Source organism: Rhinatrema bivittatum, chromosome 9 (assembly GCF_901001135.1).
Source record: "Rhinatrema bivittatum chromosome 9, aRhiBiv1.1, whole genome shotgun sequence".
Lineage (NCBI taxonomy): Eukaryota > Metazoa > Chordata > Amphibia > Gymnophiona > Rhinatrematidae > Rhinatrema > Rhinatrema bivittatum.
In genome coordinates this window covers 233,324,534-233,348,691 of record NC_042623.1, presented here as the reverse complement: position 1 = coordinate 233,348,691, position 24,158 = coordinate 233,324,534, and the positions used below count along the sequence as shown (strand labels likewise).

The following is a 24,158-nucleotide window of genomic DNA, read 5'->3' as shown; positions in this document are numbered from 1 at the left end:
AATTGCCTCCTGGGCAAGCGCTTTCGATTTCGCACGCATCAGCCAATCGTCCAAGTAAGGATGCACCAGCAACCCCTCCCTGCGTAGATGGGCTGCCACCACCACAATCGCCTTGGTGAATGTCGTGGGCACTGTGGCCAGACCGAAGGGCAGAGCCCAAAACTGAAAATGCTGATCCAGTACCGAAAACCGAAGAAACCTCTGGTGGTCTGGCCTATATGAAGATACGCTTCTGCGAGGTCTAAAGATGTTAGAAACTCTCCTTGCGCACTGAGGCAATGACTGACCAGAGCACCTCCATGCGAAACCGGGGGACCCGGAGACATCTGTTTACTCTTTTCAGATCCAGAATGGGCTGAAAGGAACCCTCTTTTTTTGGCACTACGAAGTAAATGGAGTAACGGCCTTTCCTTTTTGCCTCCGGAGGCACTAGGACGATGGCCCCTAGTTGCAGAAGTCACCACAAAGTGTCCTGCACCACTCTTCGCTTGGTTTTGTAACCGTAGGGAGAAATTAGAAATCGATCCTGAGGACGCCGAGCAAAATCCAAAGCGTAGCCTTCTCTTATCACAGTAAGGACCCACTGGTCCGTCGTTACTTTGGTCCATTCCTCGAAAAACAGGGACAGTCTGCCTCCTATCTCCGGCACCATGGAATGGACCGGCGTCCCTTCATTGTGTAGATTTGGCCCCGGAGGAAGATTGGGCATTCCCGGCTCTGCCGAATCTTCTGCCATGAAAGGGCTGGGACCAGGACTGTTGCCTAGTTGGTGTCTGATGAAAAGAAGAACTGGGGGCTCTAGCTGGTCTGAAGTGCTGATTCCCTCTGAATCTGGCCCGGGACGAGAACGTCCCTCTTGACTTAGGCCTGTCCTCCGGCAGGCGATGAAATTTATTCTCTCCCAGAGATTGAATCAAATCTTCTACGTCCTTTCCAAAAAGCAATTTACCCTTAAAAGGTAAAAAACCTAGCTGTGCCTTGGAGGACACGTCCGCCGACAAGTTTCTTAACCACAGGAGTCTCCGAGCTGAGACTGCGGATACCATGGATCTCGCCGACGTCTTCAATAGGTCGTGAAGTGCATCAGCACTGTAGGCCATTGAAGCTTCTAGACGGCCTGCTTGAGCGGCCTCCTCATCCGAGAAATCCACGTTGGCCTGCAACTGATGAACCCAGCGGAGGCCTGCTCTCAAGGCAAAATTACTGCACATGGCCGCCCGCACTCCCAGTGCGGATACCTCAAAAATCTTTTTAAGCTGCAACTCCAACTTCCTGTCTTGCAGGTCTTTGAGCGCTGTGGCCCCTGTGACTGGGATTGTGGTCTTCTTGGTGACCACGGATACCGCCGCATCCACCTTGGGCACTCGAAGCAGCTCTAAAGCATCCTCCGGCAGAGGATATAGCTTATCCATGGCTTTACTCACCTTCAGTCCGAGGTCCGGGGTATCCCACTCCCGGAACTGCAAGTCCGCAGCCGAGAAATGGAAAGGGAAGGAGGTAGCAAGGCCCCTCAGACCCAGTAATACCGGATCCATCGCTCCCGGGTAGACCCTCAATGCCCAGCTCAGTGAGAATGGAAGGAATAAGAGGTCCCAACTCCTCCCTCCTAAAGAGATGGACCACCTTTGGGTCGTCACCTTCCGTCACATGCGAGCCCCTTGCTGAGCCTTGCTGATGCCCATCAACATCTTCATCTACCCCCAGCGGGGGCTTGGATTGAGGGTCTGGGTCTCTAGGATCAGTATCTTGATCAGAGGTATCTGTGTCCGTCTGAGGGACCTCTGTCCGAAGAAAACGCTTAGGTGCTGAGGGGTCAGCTCCCCTCTGAGAACTAGAGCATTTCTTGGAAATAGGCTTGGACCCCAGAGAAATGGATTTTGAGTCAGCCTGCTGCTTCCCTGACTTTTTTGCCTTGTAAGCCGTATGAAGTAGTAAAACAAACTCCGATGAGGAAGAGGAGGAGTCAGAAGCCCCCTCGGGGCTATCCTCCGTGGCTGGCAAATCATGTTGCAAAAAATCCAGTCAGCTGGGAACCTTTGCTGAGGAGAAAGGAGAGGAGGCAAAATCCCCTCCCCCATCGCAGCACAAGTGACAGACCTAAAACACTGTACAATTGCTTCTGTTCCCGCTCAGAGCGGGAACGGAGCAGCCCCTAATCTGACCAGCATCTGAGACTGTAGGCACGCGGGCCGACTTAGTTTTAACAACTTTGGTAGCAATAACGGCTCCGGAGGAACCCTCCCCCCCCCCCCCCCCCCCCCCCGGCAAACACACGGAGCAGAGGTCATCCCTTGAAAAGCGCGCGTGGGCCAAGCCGCACAAGCGGTAAGCTGAAGACCGCGGCATTGAGAGAGACAACAAAATCTGACTGACAGAAAAAAATGTAAAAATAACTCACCCCCACTCCTAAAAAGCGCAGAGACCAGGAGGAAAGAGAGAGCAGCCGTGACCCTGACAAACCAAAAGTAAATGAAAACCTTTTTTTTTTTTTTTTTAATTTTAGAAACTTGCCCGGCAGTGGTCCAAGGTGTTGATTCTATAAGGGTGGAGCGAACCGGGCTCCCCAGTGTTGCACCCAGAGCTGCCCAAAAAAGAAATTAGAGTCCTCGACCCTCTTATGCAGCTGCCTCACGACCAGTGGGGGATGGCCCTCTCAGGACCTCACAACCCCCTAGGAGGCTAAAGACAGCACTGCTCCCGTTAAAGTAATTTAACTACAAAAAAAATTGTTTGTTTTTTTTTTAAAGCCAAATTGAATAAGAAAAAGAACCAATAGATCACCTACATCTGACTAAAAACCCCAAAATAAACTACCACACAGACCAGACTGTAGGTTTTGCTCCTCCACCATCTGCTGGAGACAGAGGAATACTGCTGGACTGTAGGTGGCACCAGCCTATTTATAGGCGGAGTTTGTTTTGATAACTGCTCTGTCTCCATCTGCTAGAGGGGAGGCGAAACCCAGGAGTCTGGACTGATCCGAGTACGTACAGGGAATGTAATCATTATAATTCTGACTTCCAAAAACATGAGATTTTTTCTTATCTAAAAATGGAAAACTTAAGTTAACAGCTTTAGATTGAGCAAGGAAGAGTCTATTATCAGAATCAAGGCTAAACTCCATTAGATGATTTCGTTTCAGTACAACTACCTTCCTGGATCCCTAAACATATTACTAGTCCAATGTTCCCCAATGTAACCAGTCTGGTTTTCAGGATATCTGTAATGAATATGCATGTCATAGATTTACATATATTTTAAACCCTAACAACGCTGCTCTTCCCATTGAACGTGCTGTTAGCCCGGCGGCAACGGCAGCAGGGAGACCAGGAACACACAACACACCTGCCGGTGCTTGGCGACACACTGATGTGTCACGACACACCGGTTGAGAAGCGCTGGTTTAGATGTCAGAAGATCTGAATGTTTTCGGACATATCAAAAGCAACGCAGGAATGAAGGAAGAAATTTTTAGCCATGAAAGACTCTGTTTTTTCTTTAGGAGCATCTTGCATTGTTCGTTATCCTTGCAAATGTGTAATAACTCTTGATTCTTCCAGATTAAGACTAATCGGAGAAAATTCTTTTTCACTCAACGCACAATTAAGCTCTGGAATTTGTTGCCAGAGGATGTGATTAGTGCAGTTAGTGTAGCTGGGTTCAAAAAAGGTTTGGACAAGTTCTTGGAGAAGTCCATTAATTGCTATTAATCAAATTTACTTAGGGAATAGCCACTGCTATTAATTGCATCAGTAGCATGGAATAGACTTTGTTTTTTGGTACTTGCCAGGTTCTTGTGGCTTGGTTTGGCCTCTGTTGGAAACAGGATGCTGGGCTTGATGGACCCTTGGTCTGATCCAGCATGGCAATTTCTTATGTTCTTATGTTCAGTGTATACAAATATCTCATGCATATTCATTGTGGGAATCCTGAAAACATGACTGGCTAGTTGTGCCTCTAGGAGAGGGTTGGGACTGTACTAATTATTAATGGCCCTGTTTACCCATTGCCAGAGTGATATATTCTGGAGTGGAAAAGTAGCAGGCTGAGAAACAGGGAAGTTGGGGTTCAAATCCCACTGACATTCCTTATGACCTTGGGCAAATCACTTCATCCTCCATTGCTTCAGATACAAAAAATTAGATCATGAGTCCTCTGGGGACAGGAAAAACACTTATCATACCTGAACGTAACTTAGTGTGAGCTAAACACAGACTCTGTATTTTTGGTTGCATATCTCCCTCTATACTGGAGATGTGTGTCTGTGGGGAAAGTTTCAGTAAGGTCCAAGGCTCCAAGATTGCAGTTTTAGGCCTACAAAAACAGAGTATGCAAAATGTATGGAGACAGCAGGCCAGAAATTTACTGGGAGCACAAAAAGCATAAAACAAAGCTACTGAAGGGACAAATAAATGTATCAGGGAAGGCCAATAGCACCTGAGCTGCATAAATACGCACAAAAAGTGTGTCCTAGAGGCACACGCCTTCCAAGGAGAAGGGCCTGGCATCCATGTTGCCCTGCCAGGCTATCCAAGATTCTCTAAAACTTCAAGCTGCACCTTCCTTGCACCCTAACAAATTATCTTTTTGTCTTATTTCTAGGTCTTCTTTCTTTTATATGTTTTTGCCTTTAAAAAATTGTTTTACCATTTTTTACATTTTATTTTAGAATACAACTAATGTATACTTTTTATTATGTCCACATCCTCTTACTCGCTTATTCCATGTGACTGTTGGATGGGGATAAGGATCAGCGTAGCAATGCCCGATTACGCTGATTCATAAGGCCATCTATAACCAAAAAATGCAATGGTTTCCTGAGCACCTGTATTTCAAAAAAACAAACCATCCAATCAGATCCCAACATCAGGCCAGACTTCCGATCCCTTCTCCTAAGCTAACTAAACTTACATCCACTAAAGAACATTCGCTCATCATAGCAGGAACCAAAATGTGGAACAGTATGCCCGCGGATCTGCGCCAAGAACCCTGCCACCGAAAATTTAAACATGACCTAAAAACGTGGCTGTTTAGAAAAGCCTTTCTTTGAAGGATGGCAATCATGCAATTACATACTTCGCTGCTCAACCTATTCCTGATTCCTCTATTCTACCTTGCCTTTCCCTTTCCCCTCTGACTCCCCTCCCTCTCTGACATGGGGGGAGGGGGGGATAAGAGAGTCAGACCAGCAGTGTGGGTCTGACTCCCTTCCCCCCCACTATGATTCCCCCTTTCCCTTACCCTCCTTTTCCTTAGAAATAACTCCCTTCAAGACAGACTTTAGTTAATATTGTTACACATATGTATTTGTTATGTATACTCCTAGTTTTTCTGTTAAATAAGCACTTTGCTTTTCCACTTATGTTCATTGTAAAGCCTTTGGCTGAATTACTGTTTGCTGTAAACCGAGGTGATGTGCATTACGTGCCGCGGTATATAAAAAACTATAAATAAATAAATGTAGATTTGTAATGATGCACTGAGCTTTGAAATGAAGCAACAATCAGAAGGCAAAGGGAGAATCTAAATGACACTATTTGTTTAGTCAGCGCTTTAAAATCGTTTGTTGGCACTGTTGCTTAACATGACTCCCGGAGTCCATGCTTTCCAGTCCTTTTGATTTTCTAATTACTGCCCTCACCCAAGGCTTTGAGTGCTTTTTAGCTACAAACCAGCAGGGTTTTCAGGATATTCACAATGAATATTCATCAGATGTATCTGCATACAAGGCAAATGCGTATTACGGGGTGTACATGGAAGAAATTTTTGTTCATTTTGTTTTCTATTTATTTTTTCTTTCTTTTTGCTTCTGTTGTTTTATTCACTAAAAAACAACTTTTTGTTGTAGTTTTGTGTTGTTTCAGATGGAAAATGACACAAAAAGCTTGGTTACTCTGAAAGCCAAACCTACTTTCAGCCCTTGAGGACCAGAGTCCAGAAACCCTGGTCATAGATTCCAATTAAGCAGATAAAAAACGAAGGGGCAAGAAAGGTAGCATCAGAAATCATGGAAGCAGCTGGGCGTAAAAAGGCATAGAACCTGGAAAAACAGATTGACCACCCTTTTCCCATGTACATTTCTAAGTGGGTAAAATTATTTTGGTTTTATAATTGAAGATTTAAAAAAAAAAAAAAAAGATATTTTAAAAATGGAAAATGGTGAAATACACCCAGAAAGGATAGCTTTCAAACAACTCCGTGCGGCCCCGTATGCATGCATAAATAGGTGTGCGGAGATCTACTATAGTATTTTTTAATCTGTGCATATCAGTCTGCGCAGATTATAAAATATGCACAGCATTTTCTGATATTGGCGAAATATAGCAAATGTTGCTTACCTGTAACAGGTGTTCTCACAGGACAGCAGGATGTTAGTCCTCACATATGGGTGACATCACAGGATGGAGCCCAATCACGGAACACTTTTGTCAAAATTTCTAGAACTTTGACTGGCCCCTACTGGGCATGCCCAGCATGGCACCAACCCTGCAGCCAGCAGGGGTCCCCCTTCAGTCTTGTTTAAAAAGCTACAGGAAGTGCCGAAAAATAAAATAAGAAATGTAACGAACCCAACACTGCGGGGCGGTGGGCGGGTTTCGTGAGGACTAACATCCTGCTGTCCTGTGAGAACACCTGTTACAGGTAAGCAACATTTGCTTTCTCACAGGACAAGCAGGATGGTAGTCCTCACATATAGGTGAGTACCAAGCTGAGGATGTCCGAGTATGCACCAAATGTACCCAGGTGTGCAAGGCACTAGGACTGGGGTGAAATTTGGCAGAGGGCATCCTGAACCCTACCGGGCAGGCGGAAGGGTGTTGGTACGTCAAGTTGTGAATAGGTTACGCAGGACAGATTGGCCAAAGATGGAATCTTGTCTTTCAGCCTTATCCAAGCAATAGTGGGCTGTAAAGGTATGGTTGGAGAGAACTCCAGGTGGCAGCCCTGCAAATGTCAGGAAGCGGCACCGAGCGTAGGTGTGCTACTGAAGTCGCCATGGCCCTCACAGAGTGTGCTTTAACATGGTCTTGAAGTGGAATGCCTGCTTGCTGATAGCAAAAGGATATGCAGTCCACTAACCAGGAGGAGAGAGTCTGCTTACCCACAGGCTGCCCCAATTTAATGGAATGGAAAGAGACAAACAATTGAATGCTTTTCCTGTGGGCAGCTGTATGGTCTAGGTAGAACGCTAGAGCCTGTTTACAGTCAACGGTATGCAGAGCCTACTCTCCAGGATTGGAATGGGGCCTGGGAAAAAAGGTAGGTAGTATAATGGATTGATTGAGATGAAACTCTGATACTATCTTAGGCAAGAACTTAGGGTGAGTGCAGAGTACTGCCTGGTCCTGCAGACGTTTAGTGTAAGGCGGATAGGTAACTAGGGCCTGTAACTCACTAACTCTGCGAGCTGAAGTGATTGCCAAAAGGAAAATCACTTTCCATGTGAGATAGCGAAGTTCACAGGATTGGAGAGGCTCGAATGGTGGTTTCTTGAGCTGACCCAAAACCAGGTTGAGGTCCCAAGAAGGGGCCGGAGGACGCAGTGGAGGCTTGAGGTGAAGTAAGCCCTTCAGAAAACGTGTTACAAGGGGTTGTACTGATATGGGAACATCCCCAACACCTTTATGGAAGGCGGCCACCACACTAACATGCATTCTGATGGAGGAAGTTTTTAGACCTGACTCAGACAAGTGCCAGAGATAGTCCAGAAACTTCATGATTGGGCAGGTAAATGGGTCAAGGGATTGAGAAGAGCACCATTACTGAAACCTGTTCCATTTGTAAAGGTAGGATTTTCTCGTGGAAGGCTTCCGTGAAGCAATCAGGACACGGGGAAACTGATACACAAAGGTTAAGTGACTGAAGGATTAACCTTTCAACATCCATACCATCAAGGACAAGCCTTGAAGATTGGGGTGGTGCAGGCACCCGTCGTTTTGCGTAATCAGAAGCGGGTCCTTTCCCAAGGGAATGCGCCTGCGAATGGAGAGATCCTGCAGTATTGGAAATCACACTTGGCGTGGCCAGTGAGGTGCTATCAGGACAATGGTTCCCTTGTCCTGATGTAACTTCACGAGAGTCTTTAAGAGAAGTGGAAGTGGAGGGAATGCATATAGGAGACTGGTTGCCCATGAGAGGGAAATCACATCTCTTGGCTGATAGTGTTGGCTGCGAGTGAGAGAGCAGAAGTTCTCTACTTTGTGGTTTTGAGGTGATGCAAAGAGGTCTATTTGAGGGTAACCCCACTGTTGGAAGATCGAGTCCGCTATTGAGGGGTTGAGAAACCACTCGTGCAGTTGAAAGGTGCGACTTAGCTTGTCTGCCAACACATTGTCCACTCTCGGCAAGTAGGTGGCGCTGAGGTACATCGAGTGGGAGAGGGCCTCCTTCCATATCTGTGCAGCTTCTTGATACAGGAAGTAGGAGCCCGTGCCTCCCTGTTTGTTGATGTACCACATGGCCATCTGGTTGTCCGTCTGAATCAGGATGACTTGGTTGGAGAGGTGATCCTGAAATACTCTGAGAGCATATCTCTTTGCTCGAAGCTCCAGGAAATTGATTTGGTGTTTGGCTTCCTCTGGAGACCAAGTTCCTTGTGTCTGCAGATTGGTCACATGGGCTCCCCAGCCGAGGTTGGAAGCATCGGTGGTGAGAGTTATTTGAGGGTCTGGAGCCTGGAAGGGCAAGCCTTGGAGGAGATTGATCTGATTTTTCCACCAGGCGAGAGACTGACAGAGTGAGTTGGTGACATGGACAATGGTCGACAGGGGCTGAATGCATTGAGTCCATTGTGACCTTAGAGACCACTGCATGACTCTCATGGCTAGGTGGGCCATTGGGGTGACCTGAACTGAGGACACCATGTGTCCCAGTAGGATGAGAAAGCGGCGTGCAGTCGTGTAGCGCTGAGATTGCAGCTGGTGTGCGAGAGAGACGAGAGTGAGAGCTCGTTGTCTAGGTAGAAAAGCTTTTGCCTGCAAGGTGTCCAAGTCTGCCCCTATGAATGTTAAGGTTTGAGATGGGACTAAGTAGGATTTGTCGTAGTTGACGAGAAATCCTAGGAAATCAGAGTGTGTAAGGTAAGATGTAGAGACGACAGAGCAGTTTGCTGAGTGGGAGCCCTGATCAACCAATCGTCTAGATAGGGGTAGACGTGAACACCTTGAGTCCTGAGGAAGGCTTCAACTACTTCGAGACATTTTGTGAAGACTCGTGGTGCAGACGCAAGGCCGAATGGAAGCACTCAGTACGGATAGTGCTTGGGGCCTACCAGAAATCTCAGGTATTTGCGATGAGATGGAGTTATCGCATGAGAGTCTGTAAACCACGTTTCTGTGACAGCAACAACGTCCAAGTCAGCCTCCACCATTAGGGCATGCAGATCTGGGATTTTATTGCCCAAACTATGAGCATTTGTGCTCATAGCTTTCCAGCTTTCTTCGTTCAGGTTACTGCTGTTCCTGGACTCCTTTTGTGACCTCTTTAGTTGAGTTTTGTTATCCACTATTCCCTTTGCATTTGTGCAAGGGAAAAGATTAGTGCCTCTGATGATAGTCATCCATCACAGTGAGATTTTTTCTTTGGTTTCTGATCTGGAATTTCTGTATGCATTGGGTTTCTTCTCTCTTTTCAGATAACACTTCAATCTTTTTCTCAAGAACTTCTTCAGAATTTAATACAGAGAAGGCATTTTGTACTTGTTGCACTTGATACAGTGTGTGCCTCCGGATCACAGGTCTAATTCTATCAGAGCCCACTGTAATACTGTTTTTCGAGTTCCTTAATGCCCTGTGTGAGATGGGGGGGGGGGGGGGGTAGAGTTGTGGGCTGCACAGCTGTCAATAACGGGTGTCTGTGGGTCACAGGTCTTATCCTACCTGAGCCCACAGTAGCCAGTGGCGGGTAGGATTTCATCGGACGGAAGGAGGACTTATTAGTGTCTTTTCGGAAAGGCTGTTTCGAGGAGTACTTAGAAGGCATCAGAGAGAGCTGTCTCAGGGTCTCATGATGGTCCTTGAGTTCCGCCACCGTTCGTTGGATCTGGTCGCCGAACAGATTGTCTCCTACACAGGGCAGGTCGGATAATCTGTCTTGCACTTCAGGGCGAAGGTCTGAAGACTTGAGCCAGGCCCATCTTCTTGCCGAGATAGCAGCTGCAGATACCCTGGTAGCAGTGTCAAAGATATCGTAAGATGATCTTATCTCATGCTTGCCTGCCTCAAAACCCTTGTTTACTAGAGTTTGGAGCTGATCTTGAAATTGCTGAGGCAGGGAGTCTGTCAAGTCTTGTATCTGCTTAAATAAGACCCTGTTGTATTGGGTCATATAGAGCTGATAAGAGGCAATTCAGGAGATGAGCATTGAGCCCTGGAAGACCCGGTGACCAATGGCATCTAGAAAGTTTTGTTCCTTGCCTGGGGGAAAGGAAGTGTGGGGTTTTGATCTCTTTGCCCTCTTTTGGGCAGATTCTACAACCACAGATTGGTGATCCAATTGAGGTTTTTGAAAACCTGGGGCTGACTGTACCAAATAAGTGGTGTCAGCCTTCCTTTTGACAGGAGCAACAGAGCCAGGGTGTTCCCAGTTCTTTTTGAGGAGATCCAGAAGAACTTGGTGAATAGGGATGGAGGTTATTTCCTTGGGAGCATCCAGGAATTGCAACAGCTCCATTATTTGATGCCTGTCATCTTGTTTGGTCTGTAATTGGAAGGGAACTAATTCAGACATCTCCTTCACAAAATTTATAAAGGAAAGGTCCTCTGGAGGAGAACGCTTTCTGCTTTCAGTAGGAGAAGGTGGTGAAGGCAGGTCATCGGTGTCTGGTGAAGAATCATCAGTCCAGGTATTGTAGGGATCAGCAACTGCCCCTCTAGGAGCCCGAGGGGGACAGGATGATGGAATCCCTGAAGGTCCTGGTGTAGGCTCCAAAGGAATCGAAGGAATAATTGGAGGCACCGATGAAGGCATCGAAGGCACCAGTGCAGGCATCGATGAATGGATTGGTGGCGCCGACAGACGCATCGGCATCGATGGATGGATCGGTGGTGCCGACGGACATATCGGCATCGATGGCTGAGGCATCAGTAGGACTCCCGATGGAGGGATGCGGAATGGTGTTTCTCCTCCCAATGACAAGGTAAGCGGAGAGGGCACCGGAGTCATCGGTGACCCGGGATCCATCGATGGAAAAGCGGCAATGAGCGCTTCCATCCTCGAGAGCAGCGGTGCCAATGCTGCTGGAATTGGGTCAGTGGTCGGTTTCACGATCGGTACTGGTGTTGGTACCAGAGGAACTTGGAGTTGATGCATCGCCTTGTCGATGGCCTCCTGAACCAGCCAGTCCAGTTCTTCTCAGAGACCTGGAGCAAGCAGCCCCGGCTCCGGAACAGAAGAAGGAGGCAGAGGCATAGCCGGAGGGACCACCATTAAAGGCGGCGTCGCGGCGCACAATCCTCTTTCGGGTGAGGGTTGCCTCGGTGACCCGGTCGCCGAAAAGGTCGGTGCCTTTTCTGGACGAGGTTTCTTCGGCGGGTCGGACAATGGTGAGGTCGATGATTTTGCTCCCTCGATGGTCCGAGACTTCCGATGTCGGTGGCGATGTTGCTCTCTACGATCCCCTCGGTCATGAGGGGGAGTAGAGGTGGCTGAAGGTCGAGAAGTCGTCGATGCCAGACGGTCACCGGTCGGTGGTTGATACTGGCGCGAAGTTGATGGTGCCGGTTCTGACGGCGTCGATGTAATAGATGGCGTCTGGGTTTGAGCACGGAAGAGAAGTTCCATCTTCTCCATTCTGGCCTTGCGACCTTTTGGTGTCAGTAGGGCACATTTGGTGCCGGTCAGGACATCGTGCTCACATCCAAGACACATTACACAGACCTTATGAGGGTCTGTTATGGACATGGTGCGATTGCAGTCCAGGCATCGACGGAACCCCGACGCCATGGCCATGAAAAATTTGAGCTGCGGTACGCTCGACGGCCAGTGGGCCGCGAGGGCAAACTCGACGGGAATCGACCGAAAACGGGTAGAAAACTTACCGGAGTACCGCGGCTTGAAAAAATTGAAGGAGGGACCCCTGTGGGGTAAGAAAAGTTGTAGTAATTCAGTGAGGAAAATTCCTGTCAGGAATCTCTGTGGAGCTCCTTAACTGCGTGGCTACTGCTGCGTGGCAAAAAGAAGACTGAAGGGGGACCTGCTGGCTGCAGGGTTGGTGCCATGCTGGGAATGCCCAGTAGGGGCCAGTCAATGTTCTAGAATTTTGCAAAAGTGTTCCGTGATTGGGCTCCATCTTGTGATGTTACCCATACGTGAGGACTAACATCCTGCTGTCCTGTGAGAAAAATACTTTAAATAAATAAATAATACAATGTATCTGGTCCCGTCCCCCCCCCCAACGTATATGCTTTTGTTTCAGGACATATGTTGGGGCGAGGACGACAGATACATTGTATTATTTATTAATTAAAAGTATTCTGCTATTTAAAGAAAGCACATAACTCTATCTATTTCATAAACGCATGCATGTATATTTTACCAGTTGAAAAAATAAAACATAGCAGGGGCCATGCCCGCCAACCCCACCAGTGGGTTCTCCACTCTAGACTCCATAGTCGTGCTTAAGTGGAAAATGCAAGGAACGGCTGAGCAGGGCAAGTGACTTCAATGGAAGGAAGGGGGGGGGGAGAGAACAACAGAACTTCTGACCCTGCCCCTTCTTTTTTTCCCCTTGACTGAGTGCTTGTGGGTGTTAAGGGAACCCCCAAAAAAGAGAAACTGATAATTGCATGGCAACATCAAAAAGCGGGTTTTATGGCTCCATCCGCTGGATGTGTACGTTATCTGTGTCTTATACCTTCTCTGCTGGGGGGTGGAGGGGTGAGTGAGGGGGCAAGGGCAGCTTTCATTAGGAAAGGTTTGGGTAAGTGTATAGGTCAAAAGGCTTGCAGAGGGTGTGTGAAGGTGGGAGTGCAGGCAGGGGTGGGTATGAGTTGTTGGGTTAGGTTGGTGTGTGTGGGTGTGTGTGGGGTGGGGGCTGAGGGAGGCAGGAGTGTGTGCATGCACTTTCCCCCCTTGCACGCTCCATGTTCTTCCAATACTCCTACCCTCTCCACCTTTGTGAGGGTGATGTGTATGTGTGGTGGATATGTAAGTGGTTATCAGGACGTGGGTGAAGTGAGTGTATGCTGGGTGGGTGGGGGGAACCAACCCCGTTTTCCGCACTCCCTCCTCTGGGTGAGTATGGGGGTGCAGGTATGTGTGCACTCTCTCTCTCTCTCTCCTCCACTGCATTTCCCATTTCCTCCTTTCTCCCTTGTGCGTCTGTGTGTTGTGGGGAGGTGAGAGGAAGGCTGTGTGTGTGTGTGTGTGTGTGTGTGTGTGTGGGGGGGGAGATGGACTCTTTCCCCTTGCAATCTCCACAGACTCCGCCTCCTCCTGTATTTGTGTGCGTGTTTGTCATGGGGCTAGTGTGAGTGGTATTAGGAGTGAGTTGGGGATGTGAGCATGTCGAGAGGAGTGTATATGTGTGCGCATGCACTCTTCCCCCACCCATGCTTCCTCCACCACTCTTTTTCCCCTGTGTGTATGAGGGGATATGGCTGGTGGGGGGGCATACTGTATGTAAGTGTAACAAAATTGGTGTGAGTGACCAGTGTATGTGTGTGTTGGGGAATGACTGAGGGTGGCTGGGAGTATGGTATATTGGGAGTGTCTAGGGCCGAGTTTGGGAGGATTAGGGATTGGCTGGTGTGGTGTATGTGGGAGGTGTGGGGAGTGACTAAGGGTGACATGGTGTGGGGAGTTGTAGGGGAATGGTTTGGGGTGTGGGTGGGAGCTGTACATTTCCCTTTGCACTCTTCACTTTCTCCCTTCTTCTTCTCCTCCTCCTCATGTGTGGGTAGGGGTGTGTATGTGTAATGAGGTTTAAGTAGAGGGGTTGAAGAACACTCCCTCCTAACTGATGTGTATGTATGTGTGTGTGAATGTATATAATGTATATATAAAGAGAGTAGGGGGTGTAAGGATAAGTGTATAGGGTTCGGGAGAGGTTGGGGTTGTATGTGGGAGGGGGAGTGTTGCGACGGTCACTGCCCGACATCTCCACTCCGCCCCCTTACGTCTTTGGCAACTCCCTCTCTGGTTGATGGAAGTTTGGCTGCCGCGGTGTCATCTTGCCGACCTCCTCTGGCGTCCCCGGACCGGCTAGATGCTGCCTTCCGCCATGTTCTCCTGAGACCTAAGGGCGCGCGTGCAGCGCGTCCCCGACTCAAGTACCAGCTGTGGCGCGAATCTCAGGGGCGTCCCCCTGAGATGACGTCCTCATCACCAGATATTTAAGGTCTCTCATTTTGCTAGCAAATCAAGTTAGCAAGGGGGATTTCCTCCAGGTATCGTTGCGGATGGGATTCGCTCTCTGCATACCTTGCTACTCTGCCTCCTTGGACTTTACCAGGGGTACCCGCTCCTCGGGGGCCTCGCTCTCTCTCTTGCTTTTCAGGTCGCAGTCTGGAACCGGTACTCGTTCCTCGAGGGCCCACGTTCCGGACCTGCTACCGAAAATAACTTCTGCCAGGAAGTCACCACTGCCTACAACACCAGTGAGTTACCATCTCTCTCTCAGAGCTTTCCCTGGGACCAGGTACTCGCTCCTCGAGGGCCTACTTCATTCCAGCTCCTGGGCTGTTCTAAGAGGCTACTGTGTGAGTGTTACCATCAAGGTTCTGTTCCTGAACTCTGCATACTCTGCCTACTCACTATCTCAGTTTCTCTACAGCTCAGCCATCCTGGGATCGCTGTTCCAGTGCCTGAGGGACTACAGCCCAGCCGGGCTCCTCCAGCTCACTACTGCCACCTCTGGTGGTTCTCAAGAACTGTTTAATAAAAGAACTAGTGTGTGTCTGTCTCCCACCTCTGAGCCTGATCGGTGGTCCCTCTCAGGATCTTCCCCCGAGGGAGTGGTCACCTGCCACCAGCCCAAGGATCCACCCACAATTATCACAAATAATAACAGGGAGGTTGGGGATGGGTGTGTAAGGGGGAAGATTTGGGGTAGATGTGTGAGGGGAATGCTCAGAGGATGGTGTGTGTGAGTGTGCATGCTGCAGGGAGGTTTGGATGTGGTTGAGGTATGGGGGAAGAGATGTGTGTTGGGATAGGATTTATATTCTTCTCCCCCTGCAACTTCCCTCTCCCCAGCCCCTCTCACTGTCCCTACCCTTCCCCTCCAACCTCCCTCCCACTGCCCTTCCCCCTCCTCTCATTCTCCCACTGGCCCACTCCTCCTGCCTTTGCTCCCCTCCCCCACTGCTGCTCCTTCTCACTCTTCCATTCCCTTCCTTCCCCTCCTAGTCCCTATCCATCTAGGGCTTCAAGGTGATCTTCCTGCAGCTTGTTTGGGCTTAAGATCCTCTGCCAGCCTTTCCCCTGCTTCGCATCTCCTCTGCATTTTTTCTTGCACTGGTGGGGCCCAGGAAACCCCCACCAGCTCCTTCTCCTGCCACACCTCCTTTTTTTTGTCGGTTTGTTTGCTTCCTCCTTAGCTTTTCTTGTGCCAGTGCAGTTCTGTGGCTGCACTCGTTAGCCCCGTGAAACAGACGCCGGCGCTCCTCCTCCCTCGCTGCCCCCCCCCCCTCCCCGCAGCTCCAGGTGACATCATTACATCATGCACGAGCAGATGCAAGACAGAATGATTACTTGGGGCCCCTAACATTTTTTTTATAATATAGAGAGATATGTGTAAATAGATATATCTTTATGGGGAAATAGGTGTGTTTTATATGTGAAGTAGGTATATCTTAAGATTTGCACAAGTACTTGAAATCACCAGTTTGCCAATGCCTCTGCCAATTCACCCACTCCATCTACAAATCACCAAGATCTTCCTAGTACTTCAACCCTGAACTCCCCCAGTTCATACAACAGATGAGATAGGAAAATTGGTCCTTACCTGCTAATTTTCGTTCCTGTAGTACCATGGATCAGTCCAGACTCCTGGGTTTTGCCTCCCCTCCAGCAGATGAAGACAGAGAAGTTTTAACGGACTGCGTCCTATACCCGAGGTGCCACCTAGAGTCTGTCAGTATTACACTGTACCCAAGCAGAGAAAAGTAAACTAGTACAACCAAAATTCCCCCCCGTAGAGCAGAGGGAATGAAAACTGGTAACATGAACGAAAACATGCCCATTCTCTTACCCTTTGAAGGTGGGTGCACAATATCAAAATGCATTGAATAAATCTGCAGAATATGAACATCAACCGGCCGAGCGGACTCTCCATTTCCTCATGGGTGGGACTCTGGACTGATCAGTGGTACTACAGGAATGAAAATTAGCAGGTAAGGACCAATTTTCCTTTCCCTGAACGTACCCAGATCAGTCCAGACTCCTGGGATGTACCAAAGCTTCCCTAACCAGGGTGGAACTGAGAAAGTCCCGCTCAGGGAACACTGGCCCCATAGGAACCGGGCTCTGGGGCCCGGACATCTAGACGGTAATGCCTAGCAAACGTGTGCGGAGATTTCCAAGTAGCTGCTCGACAAATCTCCTGCGGCGACACTTGCTGACATTCCGCCCAAGAAGTCGCCTGCGATCTAGTAGAATGAGCCCGGAGACCGACTGGAATCAGATGGCCCTGAACTAGGTAAGCTGAAGCAGTAGCTTCCTTCAGCCAGCGTGCAATGGTGGCCCTTGAAGCTTTCTGACCCTTCCTGGGACCCCTCCATAGGACAAACAGATGGTCCGAAAGACGGAAACCATTCGTGACCTCCAAATAACATCATGCATGCGTCTGACGTCCAACTATCTTAACTCCCTAGACTCGGAAGTAGAAAGAACTAGGCCCACCAAGGACGGGAGCTCCACCGTCTGATTCAAATGAAAAGAGGACACTACTTTCGGAAGAAAGGAGGGAACCGTTCATAAAGAAGATAAGGCCTGTAGCTCCGAAACACGCCGCGCCGATATGATAGCCACAAGGAAAATGACTTCAACGTCAGATCTTTCAAGGTCGCCCGCTTCAGCGGCTCGAAAGGCGCATTACAAAGGGCATTGAGAACCCAGGTTGAGATTCCACGAAGGACAGGGGTTCCGAATCAGAGGATGCAGATGTTTAACGCCACGCAGAAAATGAACCACATCTATATGAGACGCTAGAGCTTTCCCCGAAAACTACCAAGGGCTGCCACCTGAACTTGTAGGGAATTGAAGTCTAGACCTTTTACTAGACCTGCCTGCAGAAAGGTCAGAACATCCGGAATAGTAGCCCTGGACAGCTCCACTGCATAGTTCAGGCACCAGTCCTCGAAAATACCCCAAACTCTGACGTAAGCAATGGAGGTAGAAGTTTTACAGAACTGCAAAAGCGTAGTAATCACCTCCTCCGAGTAACCCATATTTCTCAATCTGTGCCTTTCAAAAGCCATGCTGCTAGACAAAAGCGATCTACCTCTGTGAAATAAATGGGACCTTGTTGCAGCAGACTCGGGGATGGATGAAATCTCAGCGGGCCGTCTACCGCCAGATTGAGAAGGTCTGCAAATCAGGGGCACCTCGGCCATTCAGGCGCGATGAGTATCACCTTGCCCGAATGAGCCTTGATGCGGCATAGAACCTTGCCGACCAATGGTCCACGGTGGAAAGACGTACAACAGAATGTCCTTTGGCCAGGGAAGTACCAGAGCGTCTATACCCTCCACTCCTGGCTCTCTTCGACGACTGAAAAATCGAGGAGCATTGGCATTGTGATACGTCACCATCAGGTCCATTGCGGGCCTGGACCATCGGTTGCACAGGAGACTGAAAGCCTCATCAGAGTGTTCCCACTCTCCCGGATCCAACTGGTGGTGGCTGAGAAAATCGGCCTGCACATTATCCACTCCGGCAATGTGAGAGACTGCTATCCTGTACAGGTGCTGTTCCGCCCAGCTGATTAAAAGTTGAGCCTCCGTCGGCACAGGACGACTCCGAGTTCCACCCTGACGATTGATGTAAGCCACCATCGTCGCATTGTCAGGGGAATCCGCACTGATCTCCCCTCTACTAAGGGAAGATGGGCCTGCAGCGCCAACCGAACCACTCTGGTCTCCAACGGATTGATCGACCAAGAAGACTCTGACCTCGTCCACTGATCTTGCACTGCCGTTCCTCGACAAACTGCTCCCCACCCGGAGAGGCTGGCATCGGTAGTTACCACTATCCAGGAGGGAATTTCCAAATCCACACCCCGTCGTAAATTGTCTTGACACAGCCACCAAAGAAGACTGGATTGTGCCGAATCAGTCAGTGGGAGGAGAAGATGAAACTGTCCGGAGAGCGGATTCCACCAGGAGAGCAAGGCTGACTGAAGAGGACGCATATGTGCAAAGGCCCAGGGCACCAGTTCTAGAGTGGAAGCCAATGAACCAAGGACCTACAAATAATCCCAGACCCTGGGACAAGGCATGGATCGCAAGGACTCCACCTGAATGAGAAGCTTGGACAATCTTTCCTCGGTAAGGAAAACCTTTCCCAAGATCATGTTGAACCAAGCACCCAAAAACTCCAAGGACTGGGAGGGAACCAGGTGACTCTTTTCAGGGTTGACCCCCCCCAACCCAATGAGCTCAACATCTGTAGCACCCTCTGCACCATTGCCTTGCAAAGGTGTTCTGACTTCGCTTGAATCAGACAATTGTCCAGGTAGGGGTGTACCAAAATTCCCTCCTTTCGCAGGGCCGCTGCCATAACCACCATCACCTTGGTGAAGACTCTGGGCGCTGTCGCCAGACTGAACGGTAGCGCATAAAATTAAAAATGATGCCCCAGGATCGCAAACCGCAGATATTTCTGATGATCCATGCATATAGTAATGTGCAAGTAAGTTTCTGTCAGATCTAGAGATGCTAGGAATTCCCCTTTGAATACAGATGCTATCACCGAGCGAAGAGTTTCCATCCGAAAACGAGGCACCTTTAGAGTCCGATTGACTCTCTTTAAGTCTAGGATGGGACGGAAGGTGCCCTCCTTGGGCACCATGAAGTAGATGGAGTAGTGCCCTCGCCTGAGCTCTCCTGCGGGTACTGGAACTATGGTGCCTAGGTCCTATAATTGCTGCAGAGTGTCCTGTATAGCCCGGCGTTTTTGGTGGTACCCACATGGGGAAACCATGTACCACTCGTGGATCAGCCAAGCAAAATCTAACACATAACTGTGTTCTACTATACTGAGGACACACTGATCTGAGGTTAAGTTGGTCCATTCTTCTAGAAAAAGGGATAACCTCCCCCCTATTCTTGGGACGGAAGGGTGGGCCGGCCTCACTTCATTCCACTGACTTGGGACCCCCATGAGATTATGGGGCTCCATCTCTGGCAGCCTGGCGCCCTTGAAAGGACTGATTCCAAGAAGATTTGTGGCCGGGACCCTGTTGATAGGACGAACCGGCAGAACGTGAAGAGTGAAACCGGTGATTTCCCCAAAATCTCGCCCATTGAGGAAAGGATCCTCTCGTCCTATCCTCCGGCAACCTATGGACTTTATTCTCCCCCAGAGATTTTATCATGTCCTCCAACTGTTGCCCGAAAAGCAGCTTACCCTTGAAGGGTAAGGAACTCAGTTGAGCCTTAGAGGGAAACATCCGCAGCCCAGTGTCTAAGCCAGAGGAGCCTGCGGGCCTGACACGGCTGAGACCATAGTTCTGCCAGAAGTCCGCAACAGATCATAAAGCGCGTCAGCACTGTAAGCTACTGCTGCCTCCAGGTGCCCTGCTTGCACTGCCTCACTCGCAGAATAGGGATGCTGCGGCTTGCAAATCCTGAACCCAGCGGAGACTGGCTCGCAGCACGAAACTGCTGCACATAGCTGCCTGGACTCCTAGAGCTCAAACCTCAAAAATCTTTTTAAGCTGCAACTCCAATTTGCGATCCTGCAAATCCTTCAGGGCAGTGGCTCCTGTTACTGGGATGGTGGTTTTCTTGGTCACTGCCGAGACTGCAGCGTCTACCTTAGGGACCTTAAGGAGGTCCAGAGCTTCCTCTGGAAGCGGGTATAACTTGTCCATAGCTCGACTTACCTTTAAACCAAGGTCCGGAGTGTCCCACTCCTTAAACATAAGATCTGTAACTGACATATGAAACGGAAAAGATCGAGCTGGACCCCTGAGGCCCACCATCACCTGATCCATGACCCCAAACCATGAGTCCTCCGGAGAAACCTCAATGCCCAGCTCCTCCAGAATGGCCGGGATAAAAGGACCTAGCTCATCCCTTCTGAACAGGTGGACCACTTTGGGATCATCGCCCTCCACTAAAGGCACGTCTGCTGGCTTGGCCAGCTGGAGCTGGAGATCCTGATCCGCATCCGGTCCCTCACCAGGGGTTTGCGGAAGAGACTCGCTTTCATCCACCCCGTCCGTATCTGAACTATCCACATGACAGGAAAAGGCCCGGAGAGGGTGTTTGGTCTTGGGGCCTTTTATGCCACTGTGTGACTTGGTATGCTTGTGGAGTGATGAAGCTCCTGTCCCAGCCCCCAGCGACGGCAGGACCTCACGGGGTACCTTAGTATCCTGGCTCTTTGCTGCTTTTCATGCTTTGAAAGCTTTATGCACCAACAAAACAAAATCGGAGGAGAACGAGGAAGAAGACTCTTCTAAGCCCTTCCCCCGTTCCTCCTCTGAGGAAGAGATCTGCACTGCCTGCAAGTCTCCCCCCCCCCCCCCCCCCAGGGGCAGCAGGACATGGCGAAAGAGGTGGCGGAGAGCTCCCCTCCCCCAGGGCAGCCTTCTCCTGCTCCCTGAATGTTTGCAGTAAGGCTTCAGTACCTGTGCTGAGGAGAAAAGGGTCCTGAGGCTGCTGTAGCAATTTTGTCTCCCAGGGTCCCTGCGTGCTCTAGAGCTGCTGCGATGCGATTTCGCTGGAATCGGCTTCCCTGAAGAGCCTTCCCCTCCCGACAAGCACCCAGTACAAACTCCGGCCCGCAGGCCACTCCATGCAGCATGATCCTCGAGCTAAATTAGGATTGGGGCCCGAAAAAAGAACCAGCGCGACCAAGACAAACCCCTGGGAGCTCGTAGGAACTGAAAAGGATGGCGTAAACGGCGTCGGAAGGAAGGAGGGCCGAAAGAGATCGCTAGGCTGGCTCAGAACTTAAATAAATCACCTCAGCCTTGTTTTGTGCTGTGTGCGGATCTTCAGAGGGTGAGTGAACCGGGCTCCCCGGTATCACCCTCAGCTGCGGGCAGTTACAGGGCTCCCAACCCTCTGCTCCAGAGCCTTTGTTACCAGGGGGGATGGTCCCACCAGGACCTAACAATCCCCTGGGAGGCTTAAAGAGATATCTTCTCTCTCTCTTTTTTTTTTTTAAGATTCCCTAAGGAACGAATACCAACAAAACTAAACCCTGACTAAACACTAAACCCTGACTAAAGGTTTTGCACCTCCACCATCTGCTGGAGACAGAGAAATACTGACAGACAGGGGTACAGGACGGAGTCCGTTAAAACTTCTCTGTCTCTCCATCTGCTGGAGGGGAGGCAAAACCCAGGAGTCTGGACTGATCCGGGTACATATAGGGAAATCAGTTTTGCTAGTTAATTAGCAGGTGTGAAATTGCACAAATAAATTGCCTAATGTATTCATGTAAATCTCTTATAAAATAGCAACTTTTGCATGAACTTCTTGGCCTTGTCCTGGAACATCACTAAACCAACCCTTTTTTGCACAGGTACATATGCACGCGAAACCAAAAATGTGTACATACTTTGGAAGTTTATAAAACAGTATGTAAACGAATACAAACTACAAACGCACATATATGCTATTTTTACACACTTAACTCCTTTGAAAATTAACTTATATAAGTGCATGCTGTAAACACACACGGTGTTTTGTTGTATGGCTGCACTGAAGGGGAGGTCTTATAAATTGAAAAATAAAATATAGAGAAACAGAGATAATAGGAAAACTGACTCCTTTGTGAGGTGTAGGGCAGGTGTAGCATTGGGAACGAGCAGCCAGGCCAAAGAAGGCAGGGGTCACCTACTAGCTAACGGCTCGATACAGTAAGGCCGCGGTAAAAACAGTGCGGCAGTGTCAGGCGCACCCTTCCTCCCCGCACGCACAGTTCTCCTGACCTAACGCCTGATTCTCTCTTCTAATCGCATGCAAATGCATGCCGCGGCTGTGAAGCGTTAGGGAAGGGTTATGCCCGCGCAACCCATTTTACTGTATAGGCGCTGTAACAGCGCCTATACAGTAACCTGGGTGCGCTGGTGCCTGTCATTTCAAATGACATTTGAAATGACAGGCACCAGGAAGTGTAAAAAAGTGTAAAAAGTGTAAAAAAACAAAAAACCTGTGTGTTATATAAAAAAATAAAAAAATTTTAAATACCTGTCGGAGGGCCGTGGGTCCAGGCGGCCGGTGGGCAGCCATCAGCGGCATCCGGTAGTCCCTTCTCCCAAATCGCACGGGCGGGTCGGCAGCGGGGGGCGGCAGCAGGATCCGGGAGCGGCGGGTAGGCAGCAGCGGGGTCCGGGGGGGCAGCGGCAGCAGGATCCAGGGGCGGCAGTGGCAGCGAGATCCGGGGAGTGAGTAGCGGCAGCGTGTTCGATCGGGCAGGCAGGTAGGTGGCAAAAAAAAGATGGCCGCCTGCACGGGAAAAACGTGCAATTGGCCGCTGAAGACGTGACGTCACGACGTTTGGCGTCACGGGGTGTGACGTCACGTCTTCAGCGGCCAATTGCAGCTTTCCCCCGTGCAGGCGGCCATCTTTTTTCCCACCTACCTGCCCGATCGAACACGCTGCCGCTACTCGCCCCCCGGATCTCGCTGCCACTGCCGCCCCTGGATCCTGCTGCCGCTGCCCCCCGGACCCCGCTGCTGCCTACCCGCCGCTCCCGGATCCTGCTGCCGCCCCCCCGCTGCCGACCCGCCCGTGCGATTTTGGCGCTCATCCAGGCAGGTGGAGCCGGAGGTCGTTCGCCGTCGGCTCCCTGTGCCTGGATAAATGCCCGTGCGAAATCGGGAGAAGGGACTACCGGATGCCGCTGATGGCTGCCCGCCGCCCACCGGCCGCCTGGACCCACGGCCCTCCGACAGGTATTTAAAATTGTTTTATTTTTTTATATAACACACAGGTTTTTTGTTTTTTTACACTTTTTACACTTTCTACACTTACCGTAGCAGGCCCGAGCCTTGCTACTTTTTCGTTTGTTTTTTTTTTTGCTTCGGGAGGAGGGGACCGGACGGGGCTGCAGGAGACCGGACAGGACCAGGGCGGGTAAGCAATGTTTTTACCCTACACTACACTACACTAACTCCTGCTAGGGGGAGGCGGTAAACTAGCAGGTTAAGGCCGCGGCAGAACAGCGGGTTACGGAGGAGATAATATCAGCGCCCGTTACAGTATCGCAGGGGAATAGCTAATTCCTTCATTATACAGCTTTTTCGTTCATTTACATGCTGGGTGCGGAAAGGGTTTAGGAAAGGGTTTAGGAAGCGCTAAGGACGCGTGAAACTGGAGACTGTATCGCTGGATGGCCTTACTCGTCTGTATTGTGCGCTCCCAGCACGTTACAGACGGGCAATCTTTAACTGCAGGTTACTGTATCGACCTGTGGGTCAGGGGAGTCACTTATTTAACTAGGTAAGAGGGTCCCTGGTTGGGAATCCAAGGTTCAGATCTCAAGCTTTGGAAATGATGGAACAGGCTGTGGCGTTAACCATCAAGTGGCTGGAAAAGAATTTTAAAAAAATGGTGGGCTACTATGTTACAGTGCTGTGCAATTAAAAAAACACACAAACCACACTCTCCATGTTAGATTATTATGATGCATTCATCTGAGGCACTATAGTGAGATTGCTTTCTTCTGTTCCTTGCCTTAAACAAACAGCCAGCAAACACAGTAAAACCTTTGGCGTGCATGTGCTTGGCTAAAGAAAATCCGAATCCAGAGTCACAGCCTGTAATTAACACACTTTTGTTTTCAATCTGTAAAAAGAGAAAAAAAACAAAACAGACAAATATTATTTTAGCGGATTTATACAGAGAATGCCTTTCTGTTCATATAGTTTGAAAAAGTTGCCAATTTGATTCATCTTTGATTTCTGCTCTGTTCCAAGCTCAAACTTCTTTTGTATGTGTGAAGAGCAGGGATTTTGGTTTGTGTCTGTCAATCCCCT

The 24,158-nt window shown here is 49.5% G+C and overlaps 1 protein-coding gene across 1 annotated transcript in view; it reads right to left on the bottom strand.

Moving 5' to 3' along the window:
- BDH1 (3-hydroxybutyrate dehydrogenase 1) overlaps nt 1-24,158 on the bottom strand; it is a 90,932-nt gene that overhangs the window by 21,996 nt on the left and 44,778 nt on the right. The window contains exon 4 of the mRNA XM_029617177.1: nt 23,857-23,967. Coding sequence (XP_029473037.1) covers nt 23,857-23,967 — 111 coding nt within the window. The remainder of the gene's footprint in view (nt 1-23,856; nt 23,968-24,158) is intronic.